Source organism: Carcharodon carcharias, chromosome 12 (genome assembly GCF_017639515.1).
Source record: "Carcharodon carcharias isolate sCarCar2 chromosome 12, sCarCar2.pri, whole genome shotgun sequence".
NCBI classification, from domain to species: Eukaryota; Metazoa; Chordata; class Chondrichthyes; order Lamniformes; family Lamnidae; genus Carcharodon; species Carcharodon carcharias.
In genome coordinates, this window is record NC_054478.1 from 73,528,882 (window position 1) to 73,554,392 (window position 25,511).

The 25,511-nt window shown below is 39.6% G+C and overlaps 1 protein-coding gene across 5 annotated transcripts in view; it reads left to right on the forward strand.

Moving 5' to 3' along the window:
• The window catches only part of prpf40a (PRP40 pre-mRNA processing factor 40 homolog A), a 77,203-nt gene that overhangs the window by 9,124 nt on the left and 42,568 nt on the right, over window positions 1–25,511 (forward strand). For 3 of the 5 annotated variants that reach the window (XM_041200915.1, XM_041200918.1, XM_041200916.1), the window contains 9 exons: window positions 1,392–1,428; window positions 2,020–2,042; window positions 11,972–12,049; window positions 13,230–13,340; window positions 14,656–14,776; window positions 15,618–15,645; window positions 16,750–16,956; window positions 17,334–17,445; window positions 19,916–19,980. In XM_041200915.1, the coding sequence (XP_041056849.1) occupies window positions 1,392–1,428; window positions 2,020–2,042; window positions 11,972–12,049; window positions 13,230–13,340; window positions 14,656–14,776; window positions 15,618–15,645; window positions 16,750–16,956; window positions 17,334–17,445; window positions 19,916–19,980 (782 nt within the window). The remainder of the gene's footprint in view (window positions 1–1,391; window positions 1,429–2,019; window positions 2,043–11,971; window positions 12,050–13,229; window positions 13,341–14,655; window positions 14,777–15,617; window positions 15,646–16,749; window positions 16,957–17,333; window positions 17,446–19,915; window positions 19,981–25,511) is intronic. The other 2 variants (XM_041200917.1, XM_041200919.1) reach the window with 1 other exon arrangement.

A 25,511-nucleotide genomic window follows, 5' to 3' on the forward strand; every position in this document is an offset into this window, starting at 1 on the left:
GTATCTCCTCCCCCCACCAAACCCACCCCCTCTTAATCCACCGAGCATGATCTTTCTCTTGTGTGGCTAGCTGAAATCTATTCAATAAGCCAGAAAACTGGAGTGCAGCTTTCAGCGTTGCACTTCTTAAAAACAAATCAGATCTGCTCTGGTGTTAGTCATTCATTCTTTTTTTTCTCTTACTTCCTCTCCTTCTAGCATGCTTGCACTCTATTTTTCTCCTTCCTTTTACATTTAACTCTTGTTTCATTATATCTTTGCTCTCCGCATACCTACTTATTTTTTGGTATTGTCTGTCATGATGGAATATTCTATGAATTGTCCCTTATTGATATATTATGCACATTTTCCTTGGAATTGTAAATTGTCATGTGATTACTGCAAGCGTATATCTGAAATAAATAACTAGTTCAGTACTGTAAAAGATTAGTGCTTGGGCTCAGATATTTAAAATCTGTAACAATGACTTAGATGAAGCAACTGAATGTAACATATCTAAGTTTGTTGATAATACAAAGCTAATGGGAATGTAAGCTGTGAGGAGGATGCAAAGAGGCTACAAAGGGACATAGACTGATTGAGTGGGCAAGAACATGGCAGATTGGATATAACGTGGGGAAGTGTGAAGTTATCCATCTTGGAAAAGAAAAAAGATAAGTAGTGTATGTTTTTATATGGTGAGAACCTGGGGAACATCAGTATTCAGAAGGGCCAGGGTATCCTTGTACTTGGAATTATCATGCAGGTACAGAAAGTAATTAGGAAAGCATATGGTATGTTAGCTTTCATTACAAAAGGGCTGGAGTATGAGTGAAAAAATCATACTGCAATTGTGTAGGGCTTTGGTGAGACTGCACCTGGTGTACTGTATCCAGTTTTGGCCTCCTTACCTAAGGAAGGATATACTTGTCATGGGTGAGGGAGTGCAATGATGATTCAGTAGACTGATTCCTGAGATAGAGGGATTGTCCTGTGAGAAGGAATTGAGTAAACTAGGCCCATATTCCCTAGGGTATAGAAGAATGAGAGTTGATCTCATTGAAGCACGTGCAATTCTTAAGGGACTTCATAGGATTGCTGCTGGGAGGATGTTTCCTTTGCAGGGGACTGTAGAATTAAGAGTCAGTCTCAGAATAAGGGGAGAGCCATTTTGGACAGGGATGAGCTGAAATTTCTTCACTCAAAGGGCTGTGGATGCTCAGTCAATGAATATATTCAAGACAGAGATTGATAGATTTTTGGATTGTTAGGGATATGAGGATAATGCAATAAGGTGGAAAGTTAGAAGCTCAGCCATGACCTTTTGAATGGTGGAGCAGGCTCGAAGGACTGATTGGCCTACTTCTGCTCCTATTTCTTATGCTCATAAGTCCTTTTTTTTCCTCCAACAGCCAGGAGTTAGCACCACGGTCACAGAAGTAACATCAGGCAAGTGCCCTCATTTTAATATCCTGTTTGCAGTTTTGAGTTTTTATGTAGTGAAATGAATGAAAAGATAAAACAATATTTCATGTCAAAGATTGAATTTTATAATATATAAAGTTGAATAGATCTAAATTGTTACACTTATGCTGACACAGAATTTAAACAAAAATACAGTGGTTATATTCTCAGAATAGAACACCCTTATTTACCCAGAAGGAATAGATTTTGTAAAAGAAATAAATGATTTGTAAAGCTATTATTTTGCCTTCAGGTATGCAAAACCTCATAACCTTCGCTTAAAGTTTTCAGAGTTTGAAATGTGGCAAACTATTATCGTCTTTCTGTTTAATAAATGTAATATATTTTAATTGAGTGTGGTATACAGTAACGTTGGAAAACAATACTGTTGAGACCCTCCAGTGCATAAAATCTTGCATGGAAGAGAACTGAGACAACGCTATCCCAATATTTCTACTGGAAATGCTTTGTTAGAAAATACTGAATTAAATACAATGCACCTCTTCATAATCATACCATAACATTGATCTCTTATGAACCAATACTTATTCTGATGTCTCTTAATTTTTTTTCCAGCACCTCCAGCTACTATTGTTCAGGTGAGTGACTAGGCATGGCTACTCTGTTCTCCTATACCCATTTTAAATTTGTTGCTGCTTTTCATAGAAACGAGGAACAGGAGTAAGCCATTTGGCCCTTCGAGCCTGCTCCGCCCTTCAGTATGATTATGGCTGATCCTCTGTCTCAATGCCATATTCCCGCTTTCTTGCCATACTCATTGATGCCCCTAATATCCAAAAAAATGATCAATTTCTTTCTTGAATGTACTCAGTGACCCGGCCTCCACAACGTTCTGTGGTGGAGAATTTCACAGGTTGACCACCCTCTGAGTGAAGAAATATTTCCTCATCTCAGTCCTAAATGGCCCATCCTGTATCCTGAGACTGTGGCCCCTGGTTCTAGACTCCCCAACCAAGGGAAACATCCTCTCTGCATCTAGTCTGCCTAGCCTGTTAGAATTTTATACATTTAAATCAGATCCCCCCTCATTCTTCTAAACTCTAGTGAATACAGGCCCAATCGAATCAATCTCTCCTCACACGACAGTCCTGCCATCCCTGGTGTCAGCCTAGTTAACCTTCGCTGCGCTCCCTCTATGGAAAGCATAGCCTTTCTTAGGTAGGGAGACCAAAACTGCACGCAGTGCTTCGGGTGTGGTGTCACCAAGGCCTTGTATAACTGCAGTGAGACAGCCCTACGTCTGAACTCAAATCCTCTTACGATGAAGGCCAGCATACCATTTGCCTTCCTAATTGCTTGCTGCACCTGCCTGTTTACTTTCATTGACTGGTGTACAAGGACACCCAGATCCTTTTGTACATCTACATTTCCTAATATATCACCATTTAAACAATACTCTGCTTTTGTTTTGCACACCGAAGCGCATAACTTCACATTTATCCACGTTATACAGCATCTGCCATGTGTTTACCCGCAGACACAACTTGCCTAAGTCGCCCTGAAGCCACCTCGCATCCTCTGTACAACTCACAACACCGCCCAGTTTTGTGTTGTCAGCAAACTTGGAAATATTGCATTTGGTTTCCTCATTCAAGTCATTTATATATATCGTGAGTAGCTGGGGCCCAAGCACTGATCCCTGCAGCACATCACTCGTCACCACCTGCCATCCGGAAAAAGACCCATCTATTCCCACTCTATATTTCCGGTCTATCAACCAATTCTCAGTCTACTCCAGTATATTACCCCGATCTGATGTGCTTTAAATTTGCCCACTAGCCTGTTATGTGGGACCTTATCAAAAGCCTCCTTGAAATCCAAATACGCTACATCCACTGGTTCTCCCTTATCTATTCTACTAGTTACATCATCAAAAAACTCCAGGGCCAGAATTTTCTGTCGGCGAGTTGGGGGTGGTGCCCGCTCACTGACGTGGGATCCTGACGTCATCCCGCCCCATGTAAATATTCAGGAAGATGGGCGGACAGCGAAATTAGCTGTCCGCCCGCTGACCTGTCAGTGGCCATTTGAGGCCATTGTCAGGGTAGTTAACCCAATTAAAGGCCCTGCCCGTCCAACCTTAAGGTTGGCAGGCAGGCCAGGAGCCCCAGCGGGCTTCTGAAAAACCATGAAACCTCATCCACTGGCGGGATGAGGTTTCATGTCTGTTTTTTAAAAAGTTTAATAAAGTTTCTGTGCTTTTTATTAAGATGTCCCATCTCATGTGACATTGTCACATGAGGGGGACATGTTAATAATTTTTTTATTTTTCTATTTTTGATGTTTATAAAGCTTTCACTGATCTCCCTGAAACAGCACTTAACCTCAGGGAGATGCACGCAGTTGGGGAATCTCCCCCCCCCTCTGCCAACCCTCGCACAGGAAGCGCATAGCGCTTCCCGTTGGGCGAGCCTTAATTGGAGGCAGGGCCTGCATCGGTGGCAGCGATCAACTGCCCACCCGCCCATCAAGGACAAAATTCTGCCCCAGTAGATTAGTTAAGCAAGATTTCCCTTTCATAAACCCATGCTGACTTTGTCTAATCCCATTAATGCTTTCCAAGTGTTCTGTTACTACTTCTTTTATAATAGCCTCTGGCATTTTCCCCACCACTGATGTTAGACTAACTGATCTGTAATTCTCTGTTTTTTTTCTCTCCTTCCTCTTTTAAATACTGGGCTATTTGCCACCCTCCAATCTGTAGGAGCTGCTCTAGAGTCTATAGAATTTTGGAAGATGACCACCAATGCATCCAATATTTCCAGGGCCACTCCCTTTAGTACTCTGTGATGTAGATTATTAGGCCCTGGGGATTTTTCAGCCTTTAACCCCATTAATTTCTCTAGTACCATTTTTTTTTTACCAATACTGATTTTCTTCAATTCCTCCCTCTCACTAGACCCTTGGTTTCCCAACATTTCTGGGAAATTATTTGTATCCTCTTTTGTGAAGACAAAACCAAATTATGTGTTTAGTTCTTCATTTCTTTGTTCCCCATTATAATTTCCCCCGTTTCTGACTGTAAGGGACCTATATTTGTCTTTGCTAATCTTTTTCTCTTCACATGTTTATAGAAACTTTTACAGTCAGTTTTTATGTTCCCTGCAAGTTTACTCTCGTACTCCATTTTCCCCTTCTTGATCAATCTTTTTGTCCACTTTTCCTGAATTCTAAACTAATCCTAATCCTCAGGCTTTCTGTTTTTTCTGAAAAATTTATATACCTCCTGTTTGGATCTAATACTATCCCTAATTTCTTTTGCAATCCATGGTTGAGCCACCTTTCCTGTTTTATTTTTTGCGCCAAACAGGAATGAATAATTGTTGTAATTCATGCATACGTTCCTTAAGTATTAGCCGTTGCTTATCCACCGTCAACTCTTTTAGAAAGGTTCCCCAATCCATTATTGCCAACTCGCGCCTCACACCCTCGTACTTCCCTTTATTTAATTCAGAACCCTAGTTTCGGATTCACTCTCCATTTTAATGAACAATTCCATCATTTTATGGTCGCTCTCTCCCAAGGGACCCTGCAGAACAAGATTGTTAATTAATCCTATCTCATTGTACAATACCCAGTCTAGGATAGCCTGCTCTCTGGTTGGTTCCTCAATGTATTGGTCTAAAGAACCATCACGTGTACAATCCAGGAAATCCTCCTCCACAATATTGCTAGCTTGGTTTGTAGATTGAAGTCACCCGTGATTACAGTCGTACCCTTATTGCACGCATCTCTAATTTCCTGTTTAATGCCTTCCCTTACATCTCTGTTACTGTTTTGGGGGTAAGACAACCCCCAACAAAGTTTTCTGCCTTCTGGCGCTTCTTTTCTCCACCCAAACAGATCCTACATCATGATTTTCTGAGCCAATATCCTTCCTCACTATTGCATTGATTTCCTCCTTTACTAACAGTACGACCCCACCTCCTTTCCCTATTTGACTGTCCTTCCTAAATATTGAATACCTCTGGATGTTCAGTTCCCATCCTTGGTCACCCTGCAGTCATGTCTCCATGATTGCAACTATATCATAACAGTTTATACCTATTTTGCGCTGTTAATTCATCTACCTTATTGTGAATGCTCCACCCATTAAGATACAATACCTTTAGACTTGCCTTTTTAACCTTAGTCATCTGGCACTATGACCCCATTTATTTTATGCCCTTGTTTTTTCTGCCTTCCACTTTTGCTTCTTACTTTTGTCTTTCATTCCTATCCTTGTTTCTTCCCTGCTCTGCCCCCCTGCTCAGGTTCCCACCCACCTGCCATTCCCCACCAATGTGTTTTTTTAAAAGATCCTATTCTGTTTTAGTTTTTACATTTGTACCCGTACAATTTTTTTTTCTCCTATCTTCTTTCACCTTCCCAAAACACCATTGCTTTGATTAACAAAATGATTATAAAGGGTTTGACTGTTCATCACAGAAAATGCTTTGAGTAAAGCAGTTAACTTTTACATAACGTGGAAATATACATTCAGTTGCAATCTGTCAACTTAGTAGTCTTTTCTTGGAAAAAGCAATATAATGCATTTATTTTTAATCAAATGTATGATACATGGCCAGTGCATCTCAAAATATAAATTCCAGTCATTTTGCTATTTTTTTTTATACTTCTGGTTGACTGGAAGATCTGCATAGTAATCAACCTTTAATTCACCCCCAAAAAGGCACAGCAGTGCGATCTTAAAATGATGTACCAAATTTCACAGAGCACCACTGTATACAAGTACTGTGCATTATGGGGCAGAATGCTGTTCTAAATTGACCTGCCCGCCCACTCACTGCAAGTAATACTCCAGACGATTTTGTAAAAGTAAAATCTTACTGATGAGGCTTAAAACATGATAGTTCGACACCTCTTTCAGATTTCCCCTATTAGTGTTTCTTGTGTTAGTATATTCACCATTGTCTTGTTCATCAAGATGTTTCTTCTGCAGCATTTGTTGTTTGTTGTGAAGTAATCTCTGATGTTTTTCTCTGTTAGTTTCTAATGATTTTATGCTTTAATATTCTCAACCTAATGATTTAATTTTCTCTATCCTATTCACAATATTTTATTCAGCCTAAAATTGAAGCATATAGTTAGCAGTATAAGGGTCTGGCACATAAAGGATTAACATGAGTACAGAACCGCCCACACAGTGATGTAAGAGAACACATGACCTGCACCTAGGAGTCAGTGTATTGTTAGACAAAGCCATGTGTAGAAGCAAGTATGGAGCTTGCTCCTTTTACTGGAACTATGCATGTAATTTCTAGCAAGTAATAAATACTTACTGTTGAACTACCGAAGACTACAAATGCCTTAAGACCTACCAAAGCACTCCCAACACCTTACAGCATGGTGGCACTGAATGGAACAACTCTAAACCTCGCAAAGATTGCAGAAGAAAATTAAACTCCTGGAAAACTGATGGAAAAATCAAAGTCGTATTCTGACCTGACAGCTCAAAAAGCAAAGGTGCAGAAGGAAAGTGCCAGAGAAAAGTGCCAAAGAAAGGCTTGGAAGCTCAAGGCAGAAATTGAATTCTTCGCTGCAGCAGAAGACTTCATTGAATCCATGGAAGTCCAACTTCAATACTGAGAGTGTGTAGACTTAGCAGGGATGAGCTAAAAACTTAAAATTCCTCAACACAAATCCTGAAAAACGTTAATTAATGCAGTGGTAGAAATTGCCATTTAAATCGAGAATACTGACTCTCAAGTCAGCACCTGAACACGTGGCAGCCAAGCTTGCTCCAAACAAAGGGGGAAAAATAATTGATTAAAAATTAATCACGCCGGAGCAGGCAGCAAAGGCTGGGATTCGATGCTTCCAAGACATTATAACATTGGGCTAAAGAGGGGAAGACTCTATAACCCATCATGCGGGCACTCATTGTTGAAAAAATTTAAATGCTGAGATCATGAGCGCCATTACTATGGGAGCCCACCAAAACTGACTAGTGCGTGAAAACCCTTTGTGCAGAAGCAGCAGCACTATATTGGATTTTTGGAAATCCCTTCAAACTGCATCTGCGATTTAAAAATTTTACCCATGGATCAGATATCCACTCTTCCGGACCCATTTGGACTCTGCAAGTGCCAAACCTGGGCATCAAAATTGGGCATCCTGGTGAAGAACATTTTTAAATTACTGGAGTACATCAGGCCTAAATAGGAAATCAAATGAAGTCCTGATTAATACATTTTTACTCTCGTTGGATGAATTTGCTGATGAAGCAATCCTAATGCAACGCATTGAAGAAGCCCCAGCCAACTTCGATGAAATATTAAAAGCCTTTGATAAATACTTTGACCTTCAAGTTGTGGAGTGCACAGAGCTTACAAAAAGCGATAGAAAATCCCCAGTAAAGCTATGAAAAAGAAAAATACACTACCCAACCAAACCACACAAGGGTGCCAGAAAGACAGGGCAACTTCACAGAATCTCAGAATTTTAACAGCACAGAAGGCCATTCGGCCCATCATCTCTACACTGGCTCTCCAAATGAGCATTATGACCTAGTGCCATTGCCCTGCCTTTTCCATGTACCCTTGTACATTTTTTCTATTCAGATAATCATCTGATGCCCTCTTGAATGCCTCGATTGAATCTTCCTCCACCACACTTCCAGGCAGTGTATTCCAGGCTCGAACCACTCGTTGTGAGGAAAAGGTTTTTCTCACGTTACATTTGCTTCTTTTGCATGTCATTTAAAATCTGTGCCCTCTCGTTCTTGATCCTTTATGAGCGGGAACAGCTTCTCCCTATGTACTCTGTCCAGTCCCCTCATGAATTTGAACATCTCTATCAAATCTCCTCTTAGCCTTCTTCTCTAAGGAGAACAGTCCCAACCTCTTCAATCTAACTTCATAACTGAAATTTCTCATCCTGGGAACCATTCTTGTAAACCTCTTCTGCACTCTATCCAATGTGTTCACATCCTTATAATGTCGCACCCAGAATTGTACACAATACTCCAACTGTAGTCTAACGAGTATCTTATATAAACTCAGCATAATCTCCTTGCTCTTGCACTCTATGCCCCTATTAATAAAGGCCAGGATACTATATGCTTTATGAACTGCTCTTTCCACCTGTCCTGCCACCTTCAATAACATTTGTACATTTCCTACCCAGGTCTTTCTGCTCTTGCACTCCCTTCAAAATTTCACCCATTATTTTATACTATCTGTCCATGTTCTTCCTACCAAAATGCATCACCTCACATTGAACTTTGTCTGCCACCTGTCTGCCCACTCCACCAACTTGTCTAAGCCCTTTTGAAGTTTTACACTGTCCTTGCAATTTGCAACACCCCCAAGCTTTGTATCATCCGCAAACTTTGAAATTGTTCCCTGCACACCAAGATCTAGATCATTAACATAGATCAGGAAAAGCAAGAGGTCCCAATACCAACCCCTGGGAAACTCCACTACAAACTTTGCTGTAGCCCGAAAAATATCCATTGACTGTTATTCTTTGCTTCCTATTTTTCATCCAATTTTGTGTCTGCGTTGCTACTATTTAATGTCCATGAGGGTCACATCACTAAAATAAATTCCCGTGATACACTACAGCTTTCATATTGTTACAATTTTTTTCCTATTAATATGAGAAAGTGTTTAGCAACGTAAGCCACTTGAAACAAGTTTCTACCAGAGCTGCCACCTATATTGGACAACAAAATCCAAATACATTATCTGACAATGCTGTTACCAACACCCAAATTTCCCCTCTTCAATAGCAAATAACTTTCATCCTGACCTCTTATATAACAGAAATGTTGGTACCTTATCAATAATGCTGTTTACTCTCGTCACTTTTGGTTTCCTCAGGCATTGGTTCAACGGATTCTTTTTTTCCTGTTTTATCTGCATTTCCAAATACAGAAGCAACTCGAACAACTGGCAGTGGAGTGTTTCTTGGAACAAATTTCACTGCAATTAGGGACACAGTCCACAATTTAATCTTTTTGAAAGATTTGGGGCTGAATTTTCCCCGTCAGGGGGGAAGTTGATGGGCGGGCACTTTTCCGATTGGAGGCACGGTGCCATTTTACATGGGCAGGCCAATAAGGCCTGCCCAGTGTGACATCTGCACGGAAGGGCTATGTGTTTCCTGTGCGGGCGGGGGGGAATGCCTAAAATCGAGAGTGCGCTCTTCCGCGCATGTGTACGAAAGAGCGCACTCATCTCCCTGACGCTAAGTGCTGCCTCAGGGAGATCGCCTCTACTTTCAAAAATATCAAAAATAGAAAAAAAAATTCCCTTACGTGTCCCCTCATAATTTCCAAAAAAACTTTATTAAAATTTTAAAAACCCCACATGAAACCTCATCCCGCCTGTGGATGAGGTTTCATGTTTTTTCTACTTCCCGCCAGGGCTCCCGGTCTGTCCACCAGCCTTAGGGTTGGACGGGCAGGTCCACTAATTACTTTGGCTGTTGACAGGTCGGCGGGCACGCAGCTGATTTTGCTGTGCACCTACCTTCCTGAAAATTTAAATGGGGCACGGTGATGTCGGGAGTTCCGCCCAACGTCATCGCATGTCATTTTATGCTTCGGCGAGCGGGCCCCTCCCCCCGATGGTAAAATCCAGCCCTTGGTTTTTGCCGAATATCAAGAGTCACAGACGAATCCATCATCAACTCTGAAGGCTTCAGGACACATTTTGAAGTATTTCTTTACAAACATAACATAAGTTTTGGAATGCTTAAAGGTAAATATTTTTGAAAATGTCAACGCATTTCTTGAACTGCAACAGCAGCTGCCAATGCTGAGCCAGCTGACTATGGTCAAGGAGCAAGTTGTGGACTGTTCCATACTATGAGCCATGCGTAGCACTATTGTATAATCAAACCAAGTTAAGACTTCACTGGAGGCAGGCCTGGCTAACACTGAAACCAAAATGAACAACAAGGACAAAGCTCTGCAGCAGGCAGAGAAAGAAAAGGCAGAAGTAAGATTGGAAAACGTTTGTATCAAAGCTGAACTGGAATATTTAAAATGCAAGATTCAAGCAAGCACCTTTGGAAATACATGATAAACTAAGGTCTTCAATGAAGCAAATTGCACAACATCTTAATCAAATTTCTGAGGTGTTAAACAGACACAAGGAGCCTTTGAAAGAACCAGGTCGAAAGTTAAGAAAGAATTGTTGATGCATCAGAATAGTTGCTTGAAAGCTGAATTAACAACCAAAATGGATGAAATTCTTGAACTTCGATCTAATCAGAGCGTGTTGCAGGATGAGGTGCACAGTATGGAAGAGCAAATCCAGACTTTAAAAGCAGTTAAGGAAAATTCTACAAATGAGATTGAAGATCTAACAAATGAATTGAAAGAGTCTAAGGAGCAGTCAGCCTCTGGAAGAAAGATTCTTAAAGGAAATGAACACTTGAGGTGAAGTTGTTAAACTTATTTAAGAGATCTGCAGTTAACTCTGAAACTAAGACATTGAACTTAATAGAGCAGCTGCAGAGCTACGTGAAAAGACTCTTGAGCTTGAAAAACAACTGGAAAATAAAGGAGTAATCAAAGATTTGGGTACAATCGTGAAACAAGTGGGAATGAATGTTCCATTTTTGAAATGTCAATCTCAACGAGCATCGCACCGAGCTGCATAAAGGAAAGAAAATAAAACACACTGTATATACAAGCTGAGAGTTTGTTCTCCCCATAAAGAATGGGTAAAGCTAGTGACCATCCATTACAAAATATCAGGAATTGGCAAAGAGCAATTCAATACCAAAGAACAGAAATAGTAGATGAAAAAACACCCAGATGCCAGAGCAAACGCCAATTCAACAAAGTTTACCTTCAGCGAAAGAGCCTACCACTCCTCCGACAGCAGTGAGAACAGGATATGAAAGGGTTATAAGGTCTCCAGACAGCCTGAACCTATGTGCTCGCGTTGGGGGGGGTGGGGGGTGGAGTGGAGGAGACAGGGTAGTAATAGTGATGTAAATATATGAGGAAAACTGGGATAACTTGTAAAAATGTTGGATAAAGAGTTGGGGGGAGGTGTAGTATAAGGGTCTGGCACATAAAGGGCTAACTTGGGTCTGAGTACCAGTACTATCCACACAGTGGTGTAAGAGAAGACGTGACCCACACCTAACAGTCAGTGTCGTAGTGTCGTGTTGGACAGAGCCGTGTGTAGGGGCAAGCATGGAGAGAGTTCCTACCTTAGACCTTTACTGTGCCTATGAATATAGTTTCTCTTAGTTAATAAATACTATTGAACTACCTAAGACTACAAATACCTTAAGGCCTACCGAACCATGCCCAACATAATCTATGAAGTATAGGCTAATTCTGACCAAGTGTCAAGCCTGTGATGATTGGTATAGTACCAGATTTAATCTAATTCATTGATCCTTTCTTCATTATTTACATTTTACCTTTTTTACAAAAGGGTTAACTTTTCGTTTCTGGATTCACAAATCTATGAAGTAAAGAATATTTTTTGAAAGAATCTTTTTTCATTGGAAAGCCTAAGGAACTAATGTTTTTCAGGTTACAAATCCTACAGTTTCTAGCGCTCAACAAATTTCTACTACTAATGAATCTTCTGGAGAAGAACAGCCTAAAAAGGTATCCAACTGTGACATATTTGAATTCTCAGTAAATACATCTTTCTAAATTAAGCCATTATTTCGTTATTTCCAAATTCCATGCAAAATTTAATCATGGTTTCTTGCAGAATGTAAAGAAATACAAACCTTTACCTGCTTTTTAAAATTTAGCTAAATTAGTCAAACCACACCTTGGTTCAGAAATTGGGTGTTGGGTAAAGAAATAACTTACCATAAATTTCATGTGCACGGGATAATCCAAAACCCTGTACAGCCAATAAATTACTTTTGAGGTGGACTGACTATTGTAGGCAAATATAGCATAAAGATCCAGCAAATTGCAGTTAATCTGTTTTTGATTATGTTGATTAAGGGATAAGTGTTGATAGGACATCAGAACTCTCCCACATATTTTTGAATAATATTATGACATCTTTTGCATCCACTTGTTTTGATATCCTACAGTAATCCCTCACTACTGTACTAAAGTGTCAGGTTATGTGCTGAAGCCTTGAGGGGAAGAGGCTTGAACCAATGACCTAGCTCAGGTGCGAATGATATCAGTGAGCCAAGGCTATAACTAGGTAGACAAACTTGAATTCTTTATTGTCTTGCTTACCTTTGAGCATTAATGGAGTTAGTATCTGGGGACTGCGAAGGCTGTCTGTTTCGCTCCATCAGCAGACTTCTTGGTCAAGCTTGCAGCATAGCAAAAACTGTAATGTAAAGGAGTCTCTTGCTTCATTCTTTTGTTCTGTCTTGAGATTAATGTTGAGGTGAAAGACTATTATTGGAGAAAAAATGAGTGATGTAGGTAAATGTGAAAACAAAATACTCTGGATGCTGAAATTTGAAATGAAAACAGAATATGTGGAAAATATTCAGTAGGTCAGGCAGTACCTGTGGAGAGAGAAATAGTTTGTGTTTCAAGTCAATAATCTGAGAGTTCTGATGAAACTGAGACTACCTGACCTGCTGAGTATTTTCAGCATTTTCCTTCTTACTGTTGCTGTAGATAAATGTCTACTCTGCAAACCATCAAGAACTTCTGTTATTTACGATTTCTCCCAAGTACAAATTTCCAGTCACCACAGATAATTGACCTCTTCTGTATTATTTCTTGACATGGCCTCTTACTGTATTTATTTGGATTTGTATTATTCTGTCATTTTAATTCATTATCATAACTTGTTCTTTAGAAGTCTGTTTGGACTGAACACAAATCTCCAGATGGAAGGATATATTTCTACAATTCGGAGACAAAACAGTCCACATGGGAGAAGCCTGATGAGCTGAAATCACATGCAGAGGTTTGAGGAGATGACTTGGATATATCTAAATGGGAGAATTGGCCTGTTATCTCTAAAGGGTGGAGTGAGAACTTTGGAAGAGTTTATTCTTTATTTATAATTCAATACCGATTTTCTACAGGATTCCTCTTAATGTATCTTTGTTTTCATCAAATTCTTAAGCAATTAATTAAAAGTAATGTTTGAATTTGTACTACAGAATTATTTTACATTTATTGATTCATGGGATATGGGTGTTGCTGGCAAGCCTGGCATTTATTCCCCATCCCTAATTGCCCTTGAGAAGGTGGTGGTGGGCTGTCTTGCATACAACTGAATGACTTGCCAGGACATTTCAGAGGGCACTTAAGAGCCAACCACAGTGCTGTGGGTCTGGCATCGCATTTAAGCCAGATTGGGTAAGGACAGTAGATTTCCTTCCCTAATGCATAAAAGTGAACTAGTGGTTTTTATGACAATCTGTTAGTTTCTTAGCTACCATTATTGATACTTTTAATTTCAGATTTTACTTAATGGTCTGGATTTTGATGCAGGATGATATCGGGGGACATCCCGCCCCATTTAAATTTTCAGGAAGGCAGGGGCACAGCGAAATCAACTGTGCGCCCGCCGACCTGTCAGTGGCCAATTGAGGCCATTGACAGGATAATTAAAACAATTAAAGGACCTGCCCGTCCAACCTTAAGGTTGGTGGGCAGGCCAGGAGCCCCAGTGGGCTTCTGAAAAAACATGAAACCTCATCCACCAGCAGGATGAGATTTCATGTAGGGTTTAAAAAACTTAATAAGTTTCACTAAAACTTTATTAAACATGTCCCATCTTGTGTGACATTGTCACATGAGGGCGACATGTTAAGGATTTTTTTATTTTTCTAGTTTTAATGTTTGAACAAGTGTAAGCGATCTCCCTAATGCAGCACTTAGCCTCAGGGAGATGCGCACGAAAGAGCGCACGCTCGCATTTGGGGAATCTCCCCCCCCCCAACCCGCACAGGAAGCGCATAGCACTTCCCGCCGGGCGTCACGCTGGGCAGGCCTTAATTGGCCCGCCCACTTAAAATGGGGCGGGACCTGCTTCTCTGGTGGGCCTGCCCGCCAGAGATTGGGTCGAGCCCGCCTGCCCGGTCGGCAGAAAATTCTGCCCAATGAATTGAATTTAAAGAACCCCCCCCCGAGCTGCTGTGTTGGGATTTAACTCATGTCTCTGGACCACTGGTCCACTTCACAAAGTGGAGAAGTCCTTTCTTCTGCAACATTAACTGATGAACCATTGAATGAATTAAGATATTAATGTCAGAATGCTCTTTTATTTTAAGCAATTGTTATCAAAGTGTCCTTGGAAAGAATACAAATCTGACACCGGAAAACCCTATTATTATAATTCTCAAACAAAAGAATCTCGATGGACTAAACCCAAAGAATTGGAAGAACTGGAAGGTAAAATCTTCTAATAGTTTCTATGAAAACCAAATCACATTTTAAAACTACTTGAAAATAATTTCAGTTATATTGTGCTTTCTATTACAAAAAAACAAACACAACAGTGATATTGCTTTTGCATGTTCACTGCTATGATTGGTCCAACACTAGCGTTTCAAGTAAAAATTGAGAGCTCTAGCCTGATTTAAAAGACTCTAATTTTCTAGTCTCTAACATGGTTTTTTTTCCCTTATTCAAGAATTTAACACATGATCATCTGTTAAGTGGTTTTATTGTTCCAGGTTGGTGTCATGTATTAAAAAAAATCCAAAAAGATGCTGTAATGTGATTTTCTGTAATTAAGACTTGAATTTTTATTGGTGTAAATTAGTATTAGAGGTAATTAATTTGGCTAAGGACAGCAGTTCCAAGGTGTAGCTTGTGATCACAAAATATTTAGGGTGAGGGAAGGCAGGATTGTAACACCAATTTGAAATTTTTTTTCTCATGCTTGATCGTGCACATCATTTTTTACTTGACACTAACTGAAAAAGTACTTTCTGAGATAGCAAATACAATTCCATTATTGAACTGTTGTAACTGTTAAGGGTTCAGACATTAATCGGTAAGTTTTTTTAAAACAGTAATAGGTATCTACAGTTTATGGTAAAGCTCCAATTTTGTAATAAAGCAACACAACCAACAGTGATTTCAACCCTTAAGCTATTTTTATAATCAAATACTGTACCATAAATTATACTGTGTGAATTAATAGCTAAAACAGTCTTGCAGATTTTGATGCTTTGTTCAGCTATTTTTGAAAGTAAACCAATCAGATGCTATTTTTACTTTTCTATAGAAATGATCAAAGCTGAAGAAGAAAATGGGTAAGTTCCAAACAATTAACATTCTAATTTTTGAAAATGTGCATCTCCTGTGATGTTGAGGTATTTAAGAACTCCCGTTGAAAGGTTTACATTAAATAGTTTCTTTTATTATGCATTTATTTACCAAAATTCAGTAAATAATGGACTCCTTTTGGAATGGATGAAATTCAAAACCACAATTGCACATTCTTTTGCAGAACTTCTTTTGGAAATATGCAAGTTGCTTTATTTGGTCAAGTAAAATGATGTTTTAATATTTATTCTAAATGAAATCAGGAAAGACAATTTGCATTTTCTGACATAGACTAAATGGTCAAATTAGGTGATCAGAAAGTAGAACTAATAGTTTCCAAATTATTGCTGATAATTTTTCAGAAACCTAGTACAGTGGAAGGGAATTGTGGTTGATCAAAAGTTACGTGCCTAGGCCTAAAAAGCATTATTGTGCATAAACTATTACTGCAATCCTAACCCATGTGTTCACCAGTTGATTTCATAAGAAATGAACTTTGTGATGATAATGTTAGGGGATACTATTCAGTTGTTGAAATTATACATGTTTGAGAATTGAGTGGGCTACAGTGGACAGTTTCTTGTGTAAAACATAGATCAATCTTATTAATAACAAAGCTGGCTCACCGGTTGTATAGCCTGCTCCAGCTTGTATTTCTTAAGTTCTTAATGTTTTCAAAATGCCTTCAAACTATAAATGGACTGTCATTTTAATATTTTTATTTTATATTACTACACAGTATTTAATTCTCTGATAATGTGCTGGGTCATAGAGTATGGCGCAGACGTTCAGACATGGTATGGCTCAGTGGTCGAGTTCCTGATTTTAGTCAGGTAGTTGAATGATGAAATTGGATGCATGTTTGATTTGCCTACTAGTATACAACTTTTTGAAGTCAGTCACATGGCAGCTTTGGCAAAGGTGGGAAGTTAGTGTTAGGTTAATAAAAATTCTGTGTTTGCAAAGCAGCAATTTTAGTAACTTTCAGTAACAATTTAGTAAATCTGCGTTGATCTGACAGAGATGTCAATGTGAAATCGAAATAAATATTTAGTTAACGGATATTAATCTACATTTCATAATTTCAACAGAGTGAAAGAGGCTTCTGCATCCACTGTATCAACTTCTGTTCAAGAGGCAACAACGACCACTCCTGTGGAAGTTATTGAGAATGAAGTTACAACCACTGATGATAATGAAAAAGAGCAAACATTAGCTGTTGAGCAGCCTGAGCCTGAACCTGTAGAGATTATTTCACAGCCAGTCGAAGAAGTAGCAAAGCAGGAGATTCAAGAAAAGTATGATATAACTTGCTCCACATGATTGCAATGTAGCTGAATTGTCTAAAGTTTTAAGTGTATTATTTTAAACATATGATTGAAAATGTACTTTTGTTCAAAACCAGAAACCTTATTTATAGATTTATGCTACAAATTAATTTTCCATTTTTGTTATTTTTTAGAACACACTTCTATTGTTGTGATGTTACGTCAGTGGCTGACTTGATTTCTAGTTGTAATGTGAGGCTTTTTGTTCAAATAGTTTATAAATCAGCCATATTGATGTAAAATGTTGGGGAAAAATAATTATTTGTTAGTTGAGCCCATCATGCTTCAAAAATCATTTGAAAATAATTTGAGTGTTTTGTTACTACTTTAGCTTTTTTTTTCCATAGTGATATTCCAAAAAAGGAGGAGGAAGTGAAAAAAGAGCCAGTCAGGAAAACCTACACCTGGAACACAAAAGAGGAGGCAAAACATGCATTTAAAGAACTATTAAAAGAAAAGGTATTGGTTGAGAAATTCCATTTTAATCATTGATAAAACTTGATAATTTGTAACAAGCTCCCATTTTTTTTGTATTTTAAATCGTGCAACATTTCCACTGAAATTCTTTTCAGAGAGCAGCCCATTTAGTCCCACTTCCCACAGCCCTGAAAATATTTCTTTTTCAAGTATTTATTCAATTTTCTTCTGAAAGTTACTGTTGAATCTGCTTCCACCACCCTTTCAAACAGTGCATTCCAATCATAACTCACAGCATTAAAAAGCCTCATCATCTCCCCTCCACCCCATGGGTTTCTTAGTCAATAATCTTAAATCTGTATCCTTTGGTCACCAACCCAACTCATTATAGAGGGTAATGTATCATGAATGGCAAATATGGAATACTAGATTGGAGGAAGTATAAGTAACTTGCTGTCTGCCCTGCAAGGAGTATTTGGGACACTGGCACCAGGGGAAGGAGAGCAGGTGGTAGGGGTGATGGAAGAGTGAACTATGGTGTTATGTAGAGAATGGTTCTTTCAGAAAATGGGACACACCCAATCAAGGATCCGGCTTCTCCTCATGGTGGAGAAGAAACCTCAGCTGAACAAAAATGAGAATATGCCAGGTGTTCTACTGTAGATATAATGGAGAGTGAAAAACTGGGAGAAAGGAATGAAGATCTTAGAGGTTGCTAAAAGTATAAACTACTTAGTTGTGACAATCAGCTGGCTTGTAGATGTCAGTGAAAAGATTTATTTTTAGATCTTGACATAGGATGCACATTTGTCTGGCTTTGAATGTTTTGCAATAGTTTGAACTCATAGTTTATTCTATATGATTAAGTCAATCTTGGTGCTTCTTGGATCAATTTACTTTCTACTGCAATGTTCTCTTTAATATTTTTTTTATAGAATAAATAAAATTACATGCCTCTCAGTTAGAGAATTAATTAAAATTCTTGCCAGTGTATCAGTAGAATTAAGTTATCCTCTTTCAAGTATATTCAATGATAGCAACATAAAATTCTACATTTATATATATTTAATTAGAGCTCCCAAAAGCAATTTGTGTTTTTTTTTGGAGCTTTTAAGACAAAAAATGGCTAAAAGTGAAGTGGAATAAGGTCACTGTGGAGCAGCAATAAACCAAGTGGGCAATTATATTGATAGGTCAGTTGGATACAGGATGTCATGCTAAAAATGTATTATGCTTTGATCAAACCCCACTTTGAGTACTATGTTTATTTGGCTGTTGAGACATTAAGTCCTGGAGGTAGTGCAGAGAAGAAACATAAGACTTGTCCCTAGTGTCAGAGGGTTAATTTATTAAGAAATACTGGAAAAAATGGGGCTTTTTGTTCTTGAAAGGAACCACCCTGAGTGTAGATCTGACACAATACATGAGAGGCCATAGATGAAGAAAGAAAAATACTTTCATTTATGTAACAGATGTCCGTAGTGTTTTACAACCAATTAGCACTTTTGTTATAATTGTTATAATGCAGGAAACATGGTAGCCAATTTGTGCACAGCAAGCTCTCATTTACAGCAATGTTATCATGATAATCTGTTTTTGTGATGTTGATTGAAGGAAAAATATTGGCCAAGACACCGGGCTACCCTTGCCTTGCTCTTCTTGTAAATAGTGCCATAGGAATCTTTTACGTCTACCTGTGAGGGCAGATGGGACCTCTTTTTAATGTTTCATCCTAAAGATGGTGCCTGAATCAGAGTAGCACTTGTCTTAGCACTGAACTCCAGTTCAGATTAGATTTTTGTGCACAAGTCCTGGAGTGAGATTTGACTCCAAAACCCCCTGCAATAAAAGCTAACATGTCATTTGCCTTCCTAATTGCTTGCTGTACCTGCATGCTAACTTTCTGCATTCCTTGTACCAATAGACTCAAGTCTCTTTGAACATCAACACTTGCAAGTTTCTCACCTTTTTTTAAAAAAAAAGTTCTGCTTTTTTATTCTTACTTAATAACTTCACTTTTCCCTATATTATACTCCATTTGCCAACTTGTTGGTCGCTTACCTAGCCTGTCTGTATCTCTTTGCAGCCTCTGTGTCCTCCCAGAGCTTACCTTTCCATCTAGTTTGGTATCATCAGCAAACTTAGGTGCAAAGACAGAGAGTAATGAATCTAAGTCATTAATATAGATTGCAAATAGCTGAAGCTTGACCCTTCTGGCACTCCACTGTTCACTGCCTGCCAACCTGAAAAAGCCCTGTATATGCCCATTCTCTGTTTTCTATTCATTAACCAATCCTCTATAATTCTCTGTAATTAAGCCTCAGCAAACAGTTGGGAACAGGATTGGAATTGGAGGCTGAGGGTAGTGTTTTTGGCAGGAACTAAAGAATATACATTCCCACCGAACAACTGGAAAAACTGAGAAATGGTTTATCCGTAACTTGTTTTCGATTAGTCATGAAACTTAAGTAAAATATTTGCATTTAATCTGAGATGTTACCTGTCTCTTTAGGGTGTTCAGTCTAATGCCTCATGGGAACAAGCAATGAAGATGATTATAAATGATCCTAGGTATAGGTAAGTTTCAAAACTTTTCTGTATAATCTTTTGTGACTTTTGCTCCGAATAAACCCTAATTAAATAGCTGCTTTAAAAAAAATGTGTAAATAAATGAAAGCAAAACTTTGTTACTGTTGCAGTGGAAAACTTTAAAAAAAAAGGAACAAACAATTTGTGCATCATCTGTGGGGCATACTTTTTATTACCCTAAACCATCTCTTACATTTGCCGATAGTCGTGGGGATCTGTTTCTACAACTGTCTCCATCCCTCCTCTATCTGGCGGCCTGAGTCTCATTCCTAGGCCCTTCAGGCCTCCTGTGTTACCTTTTGATTTGCAGGCAAATGTAGAGCAAAGGTTAGACGTGTATTTGTGAGGATCTGTTGGAAACAGTTTGCTGGGAAGGTGTTGGAGGTGTCTCATGTTGGAGCTTTTTCAGTGTGGCTGGGTCCTGGGAATAGGGTTTAATTTGGATTTAGAATTATTGGCCATGCTAGTTGGGATGATATTTGTCTGTGAGCTGTTTTAAAAGGCTGTTGTGGCTCTTGTCAAGGGGTTGGTATAGCCAGGTGATGCCTTTCTTGTGGCAGATTCAGAATCCACATATGGTGAATGTGTGGAGTTCTCTTGCACCAGATTGGCATGAAAACTGGTAAACTGCAGCAGGTTTTTGGAGCTGTGAATGACTGATTATGTTGCTACGATGAGGTGTTTCCAGGCTTCCTTTTGGCATTCTGTTTGGGTAAAAGAAAGTTAGACCGTGTTGTGAGGGTGGTTGTTTGGCAGGTACTGTTCTTTTAAACTCAGCCATAAGTTACATAAGTCTGAATTCCAGGTCATAATACCCTAAAGTTGGATTGCCCAGTAAATTGAGATTAAGATGCTGAATCCTCCTTGATATTTGGGGATTTGTAGATATTTGAAGCCATTACAGCTTGCCTCCTATTATCCTTCTGCTGTTGAGATCTTGGAATTACTGAGCTAGGACCTTGACTAAACGGGTAGAGGAGGTAGAGGGGAGTATTTATTTTTCTTTCCCCTGCTGTCCTCATGAGGGATAAGAGCAGGTTCTTCCATCTGTCAAGTTAAGCATGCATGATAGTGGGTTGAAATTTGTTTTTCTGTTTATGGGCCAATGAGTTTATAAATTAGTGATGGTCATTGGCTTGCGTTAACTGTTGACTGCTTACAAAAACTTTTCAGTTATTTGTGATAAGAATTTTGGTATCAAGGCGATACCTTGGATTGTGTTAGGGCAGTATTTCTCAAAATAAATAAACTTGCTAGTCTGAGCCTTTTTTTTTGTTGAAAATATGAGTACTAATAGCATGGGGAAACTTGGTGTGTGAAAATTTTATTAACATACGCAGACCTTATTCAAAAAGGGGGGAGGTAGAAAGTAGAAAACTATAGACCAGTTAGTTTAATGTCTGTTGTTGGGAAATTGTTAGAATCCATCATTAAGGAAGTAGTAATGGGGCATTTGGAAAGCCAAAATGCAATCCATCAGAGTCAGCATGTTTTATGAAGAGTAAATTGTGTTTGACTAATTTGCTAGAGTTCTTTGAAGATGTGACAAGCAAAGTGGGTAATGGGGATCCTGTAGATGTAGTATATCTCGACTTCCAGAAGGCCTTTGATAAGGTGCCGCACAAAAGATTAATACACAAAATAAGATCTCACGGAGCTTGGGGTAATATATTAGCTTGGATAGAGCATTGGCTAACCAATATAAACAGAGAGTCAGGATAAATGGGTCTTTTTCTGGATGGCAAGCTGTAACTAGTGGGGTGCCACAGGGTTCGGTCCTTGGGCCCAACTATTTACAATCTATATCAATGACTTGGATTCAGGGATTGAAAGTACTATAGCTAAATTTGCAGATGACACCAAAATAGGTGAGAAAGTAAGTTGCAATGAAGAAATAAGAAATTTACATGGATATGGACAGGCTAGATGAATGGGCCAAAATTTGGCAGATGGAGTTTAACGTGGATGAGTGTGAGGTTATCCATTTTGGTTGGAAGAATAAAAAAGGTGACTTATTATTTAAAAGGAGAGAAACTTCAGAATGCTTCAGTGCAGAGGGATCTGGGTGTCCTCATGAATTGCTGAAGGCTCGTATGCAGGTGCAGCAGGTAATAAGGAAGACAAATGGAATTTTGGCATTTATTGCTAAAGGAATAGAGTATAAAAATAGGGAAGTGTTGTTGCAACTGTACAAGGCATTGGTGAGACCGCACTTGGAGTACTGTGCACAGTTTTGGTCCCCTTACTTGAGGAAGGATGTAGCTGCATTGGAGGAGGTTTACTAGATTGATTCCAGAGATAAGGAGCTTGTCTTATGAGGAGAGATTGAGCAGTTTAGGCCTATAGTCGCTACAGTTTAGAAGGATGAGAGGAGATTTAATTGAGGAATATGAGATGCTAAAGGGGATAGACAAAATAGACGTGGAGCGGATGTTTCCCCTTGTGGGGCATTCTAGAACGAGAGGCCATAGTTTTAGGCTAAGGGACGGTAGATTTAAATCAGAGATGAGGAGGAATTACTTTTCTCAAAGGGTCATGAATCTGTGGAATTCACTACCTCAGAGTGCAGTGGATGCCGGGATGCTGAATAAATTTAAGGAGGAGATAGACAGATTTTTAATTAGTAACGGGTTGAAACGTTATGGGGAGAGGGCAGGAAATTGGAGTTGAGGCCGAAATGAGATTAACCATGATCGTATTGAATGGCGGGGCAGGCTCGAGGGGCTGAATTGCCTACCCTTGCTCCTTGTTCTTATGATAAAGCAAAACCATTGAACTACTATCAACTTCCCTTTTTCCGGATTGTGTTGTTCCCCTTCTCTCTACAGAAATAACATCACTTCATAGTTAAATAAAAATATTCACAAATGAACAAACTGAGGAAGGAGGGACATATACAATTCACTTTCCCCTTACTTTGCCTTTGATAACAGGGGATTAAAGACATTGACTGCTTTCTGCAATATTGTTGCATGGACAGTGGTCACCCTCCAACTCATCTTTTTTAAGCTGGTGCTGATAATGAGACTTAAAAATCAAAATTTGACTACTTCATGCCCAATTTTGTGGCGCTATGAGTGGCATTTTGGCTTCAAAATGGCGTTAAGGCATGCACATCTAGCATTTACTGTATCTGATGCCATTTTGTTGAGAGCATTGCACATGCGCAGCTGTCAGATGTTTGTTAAGTAGACAGACCACAATGTCAGTGATTTGATGCCAGCATTGCCATTTTGCAACTCAATACTCCAGCTAATGCCATCTTTTGAACGCGCATAGCTGAAGCTTCGTTCAGCAGCAGGAAAGACCGCTCACCAATCCTATTTAAAGGGATCATCAGTTGCTTTCAGTTTTGTTGCTTATTGATTTCCACTGACTTTTGCTGTGGATTATGGTTTCTAAAGGTCTTTAAATTTGCTAAAGTCTGCAGGGAGTGTGTGGAAGATGCTGAAAGACTTTGTCCTGACTTCAAGGATTCTGCACAAATTACTTGCTCCCAGACATTGACACGATAGTTTACACTCCTCTTGGACTACAGCATGACAGGGAGAACAAGCAGAAGTTACACCAGGCAGGATATGCTGCTGGAAGAGGGAGGAAGGGGAGAAGGGCCTTCAGCAAGAGGCCAAAGTTGCCCCACACGTTCAGGGAGTAATTCTCCTACCTGATCTTCATCAAGAAATGGTGTTTTAGATTTCTTCACTTCAGTAAGGACCTCCTCACTGAGATTTGTCACTTGCTGTCACCATAACTGCAACCTCAGGCAATGGCTACACTGCCAGTGACTGTGAAGAAAACTGGTCTGCTGCACAACCTTGCCATCATGAGACACAGCTCCTGCTGCCAGCTATACAGCGACCAGCTGAGGAGAAGGAGGAAATGGAAGGGAGGAGGTCAGCAATGCAGCCCCTTTCTGGCTGGCATGTCCATTAGTGATCCATCCGACTGTGATAGCAGCAAACTCAACCACAGTTGAGTGATAGGAGTGTGGTGCATTGAAAAGTGTGTGCAGTCAGTGGAATATGACATTTGAAGATGAATTTACTGACCATGCCCATTTGTGTGAGTTCATTGAACTTCTTGTAGCACTGCATTCAGGTCCTTTCGAGCTTGACTGCTGACATTGGCCACTTCAGTTACGTTCCCAATGACTTGGCATAGTTTACCTGCGGATATAGGGCCTCACTCCTACTGCCCACCTCCTCCGCCAAGGGACCCAGCTTACCATCAGAGAACCTAGGAGCAAGCTTTCTCCCCTGATGCATCATAATTCACTCTTCTTACTTGGTCTTTGTTTCAGAAAAAGCTCCAGAACCCGTTTGAACCAGGTGCAGGCTGGCTTTAGGTAGTACAGACTAGCTTTAAATGGTGCTAGCCTTAGACGGACATGGATCCTGTGCTGAGTATGCAGCCACTCAACAGTTCATTTAGCCCTGACTGCGTGAAGCAATCATTGCAAATTAGCCAGCAACACTAAGTTGGTGTGCTTCCTGCACCAATAGCGAAGGGCATGATTAATACCACATAATGATTCTGACCCCTGTGCCTATTTTTAGGGCCTATTGAGTTTAGCCCCCCCCCCCCCTCCCTTATTCTTTAAATATTAGGAAAGTGGTAGAAATTTAAAGTTAGACCATAGATGTTTTCCTTGTTGTTCACCACTACTCTAATGAGTCGCTCTGCTTTAGTGTTTTTTTTTAAGAAGCCATCTGCAGTTAGAATGAAATCTATGCAGCAAACATATCAGAGCTCCTAGTTCCAACTACCAAAATATCCTAATAAAAACAAAAAAACTGCGGATGCTGGAAATCCAAAACAAAAACAGAATTACCTGGAAAAACTCAGCAGGTCTGGCAGCATCGGCGGAGAAGAAAAGAGTTGGCGTTTCAAGTCCTCATGACCCTTCGACAGAACTTGCGTTCGAGTCCAAGAAAGAGTTGAAATATAAGCTGGTTTAAGGTGTGTGTGTGGGGGGGGCGGAGATAGAGAGACAAAGAGGTGGAGGGGGGGGTGGGGGGGTGTGGTTGTAGGGACAAACAAGCAGTGATAGAAGCAGATCATCAAAAGATGTCAACGACAATAGTACAATAGAACACATAGGTGTTAAAATTAAAGTTGGTGATATTATCTAAACGAATGTGCTAATTAAGAATGGATGGTAGGGCACTCAAGGTATAGCTCTAGTGGGTTTTTTTTTATATATAATGGAAATAGGTGGGAAAAGGAAAATCTTCATAATTTATTGGGAAAAAAAAGGGAAGGGGGAAACAGAAAGGGGGTGGGGATGGGGGAGGGAGCTTACGACCTAAAGTTGTTGAATTCAATATTCAGTCCAGAAGGCTGTAAAGTCCCTAGTCGGAAGATGAGGTGTTGTTCCTCCAGTTTGCATTGGGCTTCACTGGAACAATGCAGCAAGCCAAGGACAGACATGTGGGCAAGAGAGCAGGGTGGAGTGTTGAAATGGCAAGCGACAGGGAGGTTTGGGTCATTCTTGCGGACAGACCGCAGGTGTTCTGCAA